Here is a 13,444-nt window from a genome sequence, read left to right on the forward strand (position 1 = left end):
GGCAGCCCAGACAGATGATAGAGAACATATTGTAACCATGCATGGAGGCAGCATCTCAAACACCAGGATGCCACACAGTGATTAATGTCTAGGGCTTTTTCTGGCTCCTCTTAACAGGAGACTTGCCCAGCCTCCAGCTGTGAACATTTATAAGCTGCTGGCTAAGGATATTAACTGTTTGTTAGCTGAAACAGGAGGCACTACATGGATACAGGCAGAGGAAAATGTGTATTAGAGAACATCCTTAAATAATGACATCCAGAGATGTTAACAAATATTCTTTGTGCTTTGAAAGCTACCCTTGGCATTGTATTTGTTACCCATAATATTTCTTTGCTGATAGTTTAATTATATAAAGTCCAGACTGTTTTACTAATTGATTACAGAAAAGGATTCCATTCCAGGACAAATTAAATGCAAGAATTTCTTCTACTAAATAAAACCTGGTTATACTGGAAAAAAAGTATTTTATCTCAGGAACTTGGGATAGATACTTCCCCTGTGGAAGGGAAGTGGGCATCCTAGAATGACAAAACACTAGCCTTCCTTCCTTCCAGATACATGACTATTATTAATGGTACTTTTAAAGGCTGGGGGATTTTGTTATCTTTATATATACCAACACAGGGTTTTTCTTTAAAAAACTGCAGCCTGCTTTATACCTACTTATGAGCACAGCAGATCCTCATTAGGGATATCTGGCTTCTGCACAGTAAGCAACACAAAGAAGGATAAAAGATGTGTACTTTGCAGGAGAGTGGCAGTCTCTAGGATGCAGAAGAGCCAGTGATCTGTGCCCAGTGGAAGATTGCTTCACAGGCTGAGCAATGAGGGAAAAAAGGAAAATCCCTGAGGTGCTGATTCAAGCACAGCCCAATCAGGGGTGGCAAAGAATCATTACTTGCCCCGTGCCTCTGAACAAGGAGTTTATCACAGCAGTTCAATTTTCCTTGGACAATTATCAACATTTCTAAGAAAACCCTGCCATTTCTGTGGCTGCTGGAGCAAAGGCAAACAGAAGAGTGAATGCAGACTGAAATCAGACTAATAACTCCTATTAAAAGGTGACTCTTCCATGACTAAAACCCTCTCATAGGGAAGAATGAAGGAACTTGCATGGCCACTGCCTATGTTGGATCTCTGCTGTATTTTTTATTAATCCAAGACATCTCTGCAGAGTCATTAAACCACCACCATTCTAATTATGCACTGATGATTAAGCAGATATGACACTGAGGGAGGAAAGTGTTTGATTAATGATCCAGGTGCTAACTTTAGAAGATTACATTTAGCAGTGCAAACTGAGGGACAGTCAAGCTCAGAAGAACAGGACAGCTTTTGATTTCAGCTTGCCTCAGTAATGTTATCCTGTTAGGGTTGTTGGGCACTGTGTCAACAGCACAGAACATTTCCCACTGTTCTCTTCCAAACACACACCAACAAACTTGCTGGGCCTTCTGCTCTGTTTTCAGCTTTTCATTATACATCCTCCATATGAATGCTAATTGCTGGAATTGACTTTTCTAAAGTATAACACTCTCAACTTTTGGCTGTGTAAAGAGAGGAGCTCTGTAGGAAAAAAAATACACTCAGGTTTTTATTTTTTCCACCCATAATTGCTAAAGGGGTTCTTGAATATTATCTGTTTTGCATCAGTTTCCCACATTTCTAATTAGCAGTAGATATCTAGTGGCTAAAGCTCACTCGTTTTGAGTGAATTGAGGGTAAATCAGTTCCATAGAGAGCCCAGAGAAGAACAGCTCTGCAGAAAGAGGCAGTGTGAAGCAGCCTGTCCTTCCCAGCCCATCCTCAGCTGGCAAGGCTGTGTCATGCTGGCATCACCCTCTGCAGCACAGACCAGACACTGCCAGCCAAAAGGGCAGGAGCTCATCTGTGATGACACTCAAGTGCTTGCACTAAAGCCACATTTTCCATCAGGGATGCCCAGGCAGTGCTCCTGCTCCAGCTTTGCACTGAAGGCACCACATGGGGCTGAGCAGCCCAGGGGGCCAGGCAAGGGCTCACACACACCTGAATAAATGGGTCACTGAGAAAGGGCTTCTTCATACTCCAGAGCTTGTTCTTGACACAAATTCACCCTTCCACCCACCTCTAATTGTGTCTGACAGCCGGTTTTGGGCTAGGAGGAACCCTGAGGCACAGACCAGCAAATGGAAGGGGGCAGCTCACAGAAGAGATCACACACACACTCTCCATTAAAATGTAATTCTCTCCTCCATCCTCCTCCATCTTTACCCTGACCTAGGAAATCAGCATCAAATTCTTTCTCCTCAAGTTCTACTCTCTTCTTTCTTGTTTGAGGAGTTAAAGGTCACCTGAGGCTTTGTGCTTTGAAAAGAGGAATCTCTATCAGCAAAGGCCAGGAGCAGACCAGGAATAAAATCAGCCTTTGCCAAAGAGCATGATGAAAATGAATCATCCTGTTGAGTCTGCAGGTGTAAAAGATTTTATTAAATTAAAAGTATAGGGATTAACAATAACAGCCAGTGGTCTGCATGGAGTATTTATGAGGAAAGATTGACAAGCCACACAATCATGCTGCAAAACCCTGATAAACCAGAACTACAGGGTGGAATGTAAGTGGTATCCCTGAGAATAACAGTGGCAAGCAGAGCAAAAGAAAATGCAGACTAAAGTATTAAAATACTTCTTAGCAATTACTGCTAGTCAGAAACCATTCATGGATATATCCTTTACTGGTCAAGAGGAATAATCCCCAATCTAGTCTGCCAATAAAGCACAGAGAAACTACTAAACCAGAGATTAACATTTTTCTTTGCATATTTACTTCCCTCAAGGAAAATATTCCTATGAATCTTGAACAATTTCCCCCTTTTCTAACAGTGAAAATCTCTCAACATTTAAGTAGCATTCCCACCTTTTATGAAATATTTTTTTCTTAATAGACATGACAGGTAGATATAGATATCTCCAGCACACATGCCAAGCATGATCCATCCTTCAGATGGTCTGAAAAAAGCACAACCAAGAGCAAATCCTCCAATACCTTGGCTATTTACACATAGGTTGAATAAAACAACAAATAACTTCATCCAGAAATCATGCACTGACAGAGGAATGGATTATATTTTTAATTTATATGCAATATAGTCTAGGGTATGAACATATCTCCTCTAACTTTTATATATTATATACATTATACATATATATATTTTTTTTATATATACTCTCTCTTTCCTGTTACAAGAAAAAAATGTTAGCAGACTTCCACTGAGAAAGAAGCAGATGATATAAATTACTTACAAAAGTTGTGTTTTCCAGTAATAATGTGGTTGTATTTGTTTCTACATTCAGTTCAACAACATGTCCATTCCTGGTTTTATACACCACTGCTGTGTCTGCAATGACAAAGAAATAAGCAGTTAAAAAACACACTGAGAATTTGATATATCTGTAGAGAGAACCAGCATGTTAAATTAATTAGAGTATCCTTATTACAACATACAAACAAGACAGAAGTTTTGTTGATTTGCCTCATGAGCTTCAAAATTAGCAGTTTATGCCTGCTCACCTCATTCAATACATCTATGTTTTGGCCATATACTAAAGTAAAGTTTTGCAAAAAACCAAAGGATTTTGTTGGACATCATATTCACATCTCCTTAGAAGTGATTCCAACAAAACTTCTGTACTGGTCTGTATTTCTGGTGACTGGCAGGACAAAGTTATGACTATTTTAAGACAGTCCATATTCTGTGTGCTTCATGCTGGACCACAGAATTCTGAATCTTCCTGTGAACTGAATGTTAGCAAAGGAGGGTTAAAGCTAAGTAGGTCCACTTGCAAAACACTTAAAACAGTGCAGGATGAACTGTTGCAACTTTTTCCTTTTTCCACTCACTTTATTTATCATTTCTTGTGTGAAAAATAATCTAACACACTTAAAGAAAAAAAAATCTGAAATTAATTTGGATATCGATGAAAAATAATTTGTATTTACTTGTATCAAAACCTTCAAAATTACCAAGAAATACAATTACTACATCAGCCTTGAGTAAAAAAATTAAAAATTCCACTATTTGTAACAAGATTGAATAGAATGAGTGCTGATTCTCTCAGATTATTTAAAATCCACGCAAGAGATTTATATTTAATTAAATTAAAGTATTTTATTATAACAATGTAAAAAGCATAGGAAAAGTTCTAAATTAAGCCTAAAGGAAACACAAAAGAACTTCCCTGATCCTCAGTAATGTCTAAGAAATTCATTATAGATCCCTGAATTTTATGAAATGGCAAGTAAACATGACTGGAGAAAAAGGTTATGTTATAGAAAAATTATTCAGAAAAATGTAGCTCTGTTTTAATTGACTCCACAGGAACTCGAGATACAGCACTAGTGAATGTCCTCTGGTATGTTCTGTAAAATTAATGAAGCCTCATTTGAAGACCTTACTAAGCTATTTTAGGACTGTGGCTGGTGAGTGGGGTGGGATGATGGAGTTTAGGACAGTATCATTAGAGCTGCTGTTTAGGAAGGCAAATCAGATTGAGAACTGTGGAATTAACAGCAGCTCCTTTTAAAGAGAAAATATTTCAAACACTCATTTTGAATAAAAAGGAACAGCACTTCACAGACAGTTATTTGGTTTCAGGTTACCAATTACAGAACATGGTTGTTTCTGCAGCTTCCTTTAGGCTATTTTGAATGTTTTCTTTTAGGACCCCAGCACTGGAAATCTCCACTGACACTGGATCATGATGCTGAATATCACAGAAAAAATGAAGTTGTCTGGCTAAAGATCTGTCCCCAGTTATGACTGAGAAATGGCACAAATAACCCAGAGACACAACAAGTGCTCCAGGCCATGCAATTTGACCCCACAGGTGACACTGTGCTGCCCAAACCCAAACAAGTGCAGAATGTTACTCCTCATTTATCTACTCTCCTACATGTCATTTGCCAACAGGATTTATAGAATTGTGCCTCATTAACTAATTCACTCAAAAAAAATTTCCCCTTAAAATCCCTAAGAGAACCACAAAAAAAATACAGAGTCCTAAGGCTCTTCTGGCAACTCCTTCACAAGGTGTGAAACAACATTTGGAATGGCAAATACTATGAGAGACATAAATGAAAGCCTTTGCTCTAAAGTTAGAAGAAAATTTACTCAAAGAATCAGAACAGAAAACTGAGTCAGACCTCTTGAAAAGCCAGGCTTTACTGGACAGTAATTATACATCTCTCTGAACTTGGATTCTCTAGTTAACTCCTGAAGTGCATAAATCAAATGAATGCTTGCAAAATGTATGGAGGTTTGCAAGTAAAATACTATATCAAAATCCCATGTAAACACAGAGCATAAGAGCCTTCAAAAGTAATCATAGTAATTAATATGGAAATCCCATTTCAACCAAGATTTTTTTCAGGCTGGATGATGTGAGAGTTAATTGTCACACCACATGACGATGATTGTTTTCATTGATAGCTCAAATGTTACCTAGAGACATAAACATACTTTTTTTTTTTTTTTTTTTTTTTTACATTTTTGTTACCTAGAGTCTTTACAAAAGAAAACAATTCCTAGTCCTTAGCCTCATCCATTTGCACAGCTGATGGATTTGTTTTGTTTATTATCTTGTTGCCTTCACCACAAGGAGGTTCAGGGACCTCTGACATTTCACAAAGGCATTCAGAGAAGTAGAGCTCTTACTTCAAAGAAATCCTCATTTAATTTGAAACAAACAGTAGTGTCATGTGAAAAGCTCTCAGCTGGGCACAAATTGCAGCCCTGAAGAGCCATGTTATTGATCTGAGGGCATCTCTAGAATAAAAAGCACTCTGTCATAAGCAAAGGAGAACATGAGGAAGCCTCTCTAAGGAAAATGTGTTATCAAGTCACCAGCCCTGGATGATGCACATGAAAACAGTCTTAAAAACAACTGATTGAAAATTTCCTAATTATAATAGATCCTAAATTTCTGAAAAGTTTGAAAGCTCCAGAGAATTGAATAACTGATTAGTTTATTCTGTTTAACTAAAACATGACAACCAAGGGTCTGTACATAACATCCTGATATCAGAACCAAATAAAATAATGGCATGATAAATCCAGGATTCTTCTCCCAAAAATAGTGCCAGGCAATATAATTAACACCTAATAGCACTTGACAGAACATAGATCTTGTTAAAAAAATTTGAGAGTGTTATATTAGATAGAGACAACTCTGCTGAAACTGTATTGGGTTTTTGTCCAAGATTTATTTTATGATACCCAAAGCTTGCATTAAACAGAATTAATGGGAAACACATTAGGAGGATTAAAAACACTATCACTAAAAAAACAAAGAGGTAGACAGGGTTATTAAAGAACTAACTTTGGGAAGAATTGATTCCATCTTGATTTTGACCTTCCTTCCAAGGCTGACTGAGAAGGAGGCTGCCTAGTGGACACACATCTCTGCAGGAAAAATTGATGCTCAACAGGTTCTCTCCAACTTATTTGTCTTTCACAAAGAATGCAACATTAAATAAAATATTACATAAAAATAAATTCAAACAAAATTCTGGGATTGTCACAGCAGAACAAATTCACTTTAGCAACATCCTCATAGAATTGTATTAGCTGCAGAGCTAATGGTAATTTGTTTTATCATTGCGAGGTCAAATGTCCAAATTCTTGCAAAATTCATGCAAATTGCATGTTTTTAAAAGTAAATATTTTCATCATCTGCCCTATCTCTAGGCAAAGAACATGGAATATATGTTCTGCTGAAGTGGTTAATCCATACATTTTAAACCACAGTTTGGATGTACATATGAATAATATAAATACAGCCCTCCCTGACAACACCATTACATAAATACAGCACCATGATAATCTCAAGTATTTTTTTTAAATGAAAGCAGTACTTCTTCTAAATAGCTTCACTAAGACTGTTGTTTCTGGTTTGGGTTCATCACTGCTAGGGTTTTGTTTAAGAGCAGGGTATGAGTTGGCAGGAAATGCAGCTCTATACTGTGCCTGGTGTAATATAAATTGTTCTAGGGAATGTCAAAGTACAGGCAAACCATCACACAATGAAAAGAAATCAATGCAAAACTTTTCCTACTTGACAAGAAGCTTGACCCCCATCAATTCAGCAAGAATTTCTTTATCTCCATTTATTGAATTTACCCCCATTTATTGAATTGACCACATGCTTCCATGTCCTAAATGCTACAGAATTCCTTTGTAGCACTCACAGTTACACGTGGTATGTTCACATGGACCAAAAAAAATAAAAATAAAAAATCAGGCCCTTGTAAATCCTAATGAAAAACCCTGTATTGTTTAGGGAGAAAATGGACTATCTTGCATCCCTAAATACATCCCCATCACAATAAATCAATCGCTGAATTGTTCTAGTGCAAGAATTTTGTCCAGGGTCTACATGGCCTTTAATGATTTATTTTTCTGGCAGCAGGACACTGAATGGTGGTGGTTTATTTTAAGAGTATAAACTCTAGTTTCACTTGCCACTGAAATTAAGTAACTCATCTTGTTATTTAAATTACACAGACTGAGTTGAAAGGACACACTACCACATACTCTCAAGTCTCTTGAATTTTAGTCCAGTATTTTATTCACTTTCACATCAATATTGATCCAACTTTTATTAGTTGAAAGTTTTCCTCTTTTAGTGATGGTATTTTCATCTTTAGACCTGTATGTGACACAAAAAGCTCCAGGCTGCTTATCACACATTTTCTCCCAAGGAGTAACTCCAGGAGTTTCCCTGAGTGCTTTAAGATGTTGGCACAGGTGCTATTGCATAATTCAGAAACAAGTCAAGAGAAGGGAGTTGTGTCCTTCATGTGAAGGAGCAGAGGGGATGCCAAATGTTTTGCCATTTCTGCAGGTCTCTAAATCTGGGATATTTTACAAGAGATTGCTGACCAATAGATATGTGAGACATAATCAGTCAACTAAAATTGTCTGTGTTGTACTTGGAAAGATCCAGCAGCTTCAGGAACAAGTGGGGTTTCCTTGATAAAGTAGAAAAGCAGGAATCCTGCCCTGGATGAACCTTAAGAATTTATGAAAATACAGAGAAGCATCACAGGCTCACTAAAGCCACAGGACTTAGAAGATTACTGAATCTGAGCCTCCACTATTCTGTGCATATTTCATCTTAGCCAGGCAAGACTTGCATTTCTACCCAGTCTATTCCATTCTCAGAGGTTTTAAACGATGATTTTTGACCTATGAATACACATGGAGTTATTCTTTAGCCTCAAACAGTCATCATGGCAACCCAAGCTTATTATAAAACTAAAACCTGCTTATCTTGCAAATCCACATTGTCATCATGTTCACTGAGATTAACGTGAATAATCTCTGCAGCTGTTAGCACTGACAAGGAGCTACAGAATCAACAGCATTTCTTGGAGTGCAAAAAAACCTGACTCTTATTAAATTCACTGTACAGTTAATGTAAATTTTGTTTGCCAAACAAAAGTAGTTTAGTAAAATATTTGCTAGATTTTTATTACTTGTTGATAATGAGGCTTATTTCATGGTAGCTCCTGAGAGAAACTTGGGTGGATCAATCAATTTCAGTGGATACAGGCCAAGACCAGCTTGGACCAACCTGAGCAAGAACCTGGCTCAAAATGGGTCTAGAATTTACTAATACTGATATTGAATAGTTTGACCAAAAAACTGATTTATAAAGAAGGTACACAAACTGCTAATTGCTGGTTATTTGCACAGAGCACTGTAAATCTTAGCCTAAGCTAATTGCCCAAAGGAGATCAGCACTCAGGCAGTTTTGTGCATAGAAACCATCAGGTATTAAGGCAATTTATCAAACAGTCTTGAGAGAGCAAGTAGTGTCTAAAAAGTGAAGGAAAGAGAATGAAATAATTCAGGCAATGCTGAAAATCTCTTCCATAGGATCCAGAATAAGGAGGCCTCAGGGTACTTTTCTGAAATTGCTGACAGTGTTAACCTGAAGATTGTTAATGCTTGTTTTCCCACTGAAAATATTTACTAAGTTTGGGTTTGTTTAGCTAAAATTCTGCTTTGCAGCACAAACAGTAGCATTAGCAAGTCAGAGTCCTCCTCTTCCTTATATTTAATGTTTTTTCAAATGCAAACCTAAAAGAAGGTTGATACCTTGCAGTCAACACACATGTCAATCAGCCTTTGGTGTACACAGTATTATTAGAACTGCAGATGGCATTTCATCAAATTGATTATAGAAAATGTCATGCTAATTAAAATAGAGAATGCTTTCTGATTTAATAAACAAGGGGTGCTAGACAATTCTTTGTCTAATGAAGTGTTTACTAATTAAATAAAACAGTCTTTACAAAGATATTAGAGATACAGACCAAATTTCAATATGTTGGTGAAGTCATGTGTAAGCTGAGCAAGATTTCCACTGCACTTCTAAAAGTTTAGGCTGTTAGTAATGCTCTCAAGACAAAAATTATTCTGCACTAGTTTTATAATGCAATGTACTCCTGGAGTGTACTCCTCCAGACAATCCTTTAGTACATACAATAATTCTTATTCAAAATGGCTTGCAAAGTTGTACACACAGGTAATTCCTGCTCTTTCTGATCCCTACTTCCTTTTCCCATCTACGCCCAATGCAAACAAATCAAAAACCAGACAGAGCTCTTATGGTGCAGCAGCTACAGGAATGGAGGTGGCAGAGTGAGAGCAGCACCCTGCCAGGCACAAAGGAATTAGCTCTGCTATTCCAACCTTCCTGAACTTCAGAGTGAAGTGCCCAGGCATGGATTGACTAGAAAATTCCAATTTCCATCCACACTCAATGTATCTTCCTCTTTTCCTAATCTGGTCATTGGTTTGCAGAGCAAGTCAAGCTCAATTCATGCCAATTTTCAGTGGTCCCAGTTACTTTAGCATATCGAGGTATGAAAATCTTCAACTCTGCTCAACTGCCAAAATTCATTTATGAAATCAATTTCTTCCCTGTCATGCAACTGCACAGGATCAATCCCAGTACTACACTATCCCCATGCCCACTTCAGACAGAACAGAGGGACCAGACAGCTCCTGAATATTAACAAATCCACTGGGGGATTAATTTATAAGGAAAAAAAACCCAAAACAAAAAGAGTGAAATATATAGTGCAGTGGAGCCAAGCCTCTGTAGTTTGAACTGAAGCAGATGAGGAAACATTCACTGCAGAGCTGTGGGAGGCAATAAGGAGGACAGTCACTACAGCCACAGGTTGCAATGTCTGTGACAAGCTCAGCTGGAAGAACATCACTGTGTGCTCCCTGAGTCACTTCTAGACATGTTGGAAAGGCAGAAACACAAGGGAATTACTTCACAAAGACAAGACAGAGGCAGATAAAATGAAATGCTGGTGACCACAGAGAATGCAGCTGGATAAAGCTGGAGACTGTCCTGCAGCTCCACCCAGACATGCTGTGCAATGCCAGCTCAGTTTTCACAGCAAAATTAAACCATATATTCCTCTACTATGTAATGCCATGGTAATGGAAAGCTGTTCTTATTTAGAATAATTTCCAAGTTTTTCCTAGAAGTTCATCAAATCACTCATAACTTAAATTGTAACTGCCTGAGGGTTTTGGTCCTGCTATCCCTGGCATAGAGCAGCCACAGCTTGTTGAAGCTTTTTCTTCTCCAGTCTTCCTGGATGAACAAATTGTCTCTTCTGCTCCCCTGGTACTCTGCTTGGGAGTGAGCATAGCACCTTTACATGGATCTGATCCCTCAAAACTTCCCAAATCAAGGCTGCCTCAGCAGGGTCTGTCTGATTCTCTGTTTCAAGAGCACATTCAGAATAACACAGCTAAACCTGAGCTTCAGCTTTCCAAAATCATAATCTGTAAGCAAGTTGTTGACATTGTTTAACGAGTTCTCTAACAATTAGAAAAAGTTGAAAGAAAATAAGAGTTGTGCCATAATTATTCTCCTATAGAAGAATTAAGTCTTCCTCATTTTAGAACACAACTGGTCAAAGCACAACAAAGTAAATTAACAAAAATAAATGAAAATGCAAAGATCTAAGTGTGTGCCAGCATAAATGGGAGGCAGTTATCTAACCCAAAGAGCAATGAGCTGATGGACTAAAGTACAAAATGTGACTATTTCTACCATTCCTCCCAATGCTTTCCCCATCCCACTATTCATAATGCAGAAATCTCCATCTGTATCTCTGTCATTACTTGGAGGGAAATGCCAGGGATATTCATTCCTCCCCTTAGAGCAAAGCACTAAACATGATTTCATTGTGTTAAAAGCTGGGATAATAGACTTCAGTCTATTAGTCCATTCCAATTTGTTTGAAATGCAATTAACAGTAAATCAGCACCAAAAGAAAGGGAGGGGAAGTGGCTGCATTCATGGCAGAGCCTTCCTTGGCCACATCACTGCTCGAGTGCCACACAGCTTTGGGTACCTACACTTTTCTTTAGGATTCTCTATGTTAAAAAAAGAGAGACAGAGACACAGACAGAGCCTTCAAATTAGACAAAATATTATAAAAATTTAAAGATGATGAGTGGTGAAACTTCTAACAACACTTTGGTTCTCTTAGCCCACATTACACGGTGATGGTGAAACATCAAACATTGTTATCTTGCCAGCTTCAAAATTGTGACAAAACTCCTCAGTTTTCCCAACTACTTGGAAACATTTCTGCTCTCCTGCATGGCACCTAGGATCATTACTGAGCCAGCCTGGCAATGGACTCAGACAGATGTTGTCCAAACAGCACACGTGTCCCTGGACTACTGAGAAAATCAGGGAACAAATTCTCCGTTTCGGTCACACATCCTATTGCAGCCTCTTCCCCAGAGGGATAATGAGGCACCAGAGCAGAGCAGCCCTTCTCTGGCAGCCCTGGGAGGGAGCTGAGCTCTCTCTGGCAGCCCTGGGGCTGACCTTCCTGCTGAGCCAAGCCAGATGGAACAGGGACAGCTCTGCTCTGGAGCCGGCAGCGTGGCCGGGCTGGATTTCACACACACTGCTGAACTGGCAAGGCTGCACTCTTGGAGAGGACAGTGATTTCAATGAAGGGAGATTTATATGCTTCTCTACTCCTATAGAACTGCAAATCTCAAATAAAAGTGAGTATTTCAGCTTGCAATAGGAATGTGAACTCCCTAAGCCTTCCAAACAATCACTGCTGAGGGCTCACACCATCCCTGCTTCTGCAGGGCTCCAGATGTGACTGGCATTTCCTAGAAAAGCCCAGCAAGTGAGAAAGTTAAAATGCAGGGGATGTACATATCCCAGTAAAAGGCCAGTCTCTGGAGCAGCCACAGGGCTGCAGTTTTCTCACTCCTTTTTCCCCCATGAGGGCATCTCAGCAAGCAGACTCAGGCAGAGCTGGTGGCTCAGTGCCAACCCAGGCTCAGGCAGTGAAAACATCACACTCTGATATCCACAGGTCATTAACAAACTCTGAAATCCAGCTCTGGGAACCTGGCACACCCAGCACAGCACATCCAAGACAAACAGGGTCATGGAGCAGGACTTCCAGGTGTACAATGCTGAATCTTTTATTTTATTTTATACTACTGAAGGACAAAGTATTTTATTATAAAAGTAAGCACAGGTAGGCAACTTTCTGTTCACAGTTATTTAACTTGCTTCTTCCAAATCTCATTCTGATTTACAGGAACAACATGTTGATTAAAGGGAGATCATTAGCTTGGAAGAATCATCATGCAGACAGTAATATATATATCATATCAAAGCATTGTTTTGTGATTTTATTTGTATCTTTTTATGAACCTTAAATACTTGCCTACATTAAATTATTTCTACTGATCAGTCATCTGTGCTTTGAATAGAAATTACAGATTCAAGAGTCACACGTGTCATTAAGAATTTTTGCCAGAAGTATTAAAACCTGTATCTAAATTCAACTCACAAAATGAAAGCAATTTAGGTGTTGTTTTCATATGTGTTCATCACCTACTACTGAAGGTCTTGGGAAATAACCATGCCAGGTAATTGGAAAATTAAATGGTGACTTTGTAGGTATCTAATCAGCATAGATATGGAAACACAGATTTGGCATCAGCAATTGGAAACACTGGCAGGATTTGCTTTGGCATTAATTCATTTTGGATGCCATTGTTTCATCTGTACATGTAATTCCACTGTTCTGCTGGAGTGTGGGGAATTGGAGAGTGCCAGGGACTGCAGGATCACCAGGACAGTTTGTCTTGACCCAACAGGTCCTGCCCTGCCTGGCACACTCTGGGTAAACTCCATAAGAGCAGGAAGCAGGTGTGGGGTGGAAATCACCTAGGAAAGCATCTTATCCCCAGGATTCAATCAGAAAACTCAGGTGTAAGCTCAAACTCACACAAACAAGCCTTCTGATCAAAACACATCAGCATTAAGCCTGTCATACTGGCCTGGAAAGGATTCTGATTATATTTTGCAGCACTTGCCAACA

At 38.7% G+C, this 13,444-nt stretch overlaps 1 protein-coding gene across 3 annotated transcripts in view; it reads right to left on the reverse strand.

The window, feature by feature from the left end:
• The window catches only part of DPP10 (dipeptidyl peptidase like 10), a 410,129-nt gene that overhangs the window by 116,188 nt on the left and 280,497 nt on the right, over positions 1 to 13,444 (reverse strand). For all 3 annotated transcript variants that reach the window (XM_056496455.1, XM_056496456.1, XM_056496454.1), the window contains exon 4: positions 3,286 to 3,380. In XM_056496455.1, the coding sequence (XP_056352430.1) occupies positions 3,286 to 3,380 (95 nt within the window). The remainder of the gene's footprint in view (positions 1 to 3,285; positions 3,381 to 13,444) is intronic.

The sequence above is a fragment of the Oenanthe melanoleuca genome, chromosome 7, assembly GCF_029582105.1.
Source record: "Oenanthe melanoleuca isolate GR-GAL-2019-014 chromosome 7, OMel1.0, whole genome shotgun sequence".
NCBI classification, from domain to species: domain Eukaryota; kingdom Metazoa; phylum Chordata; class Aves; order Passeriformes; family Muscicapidae; genus Oenanthe; species Oenanthe melanoleuca.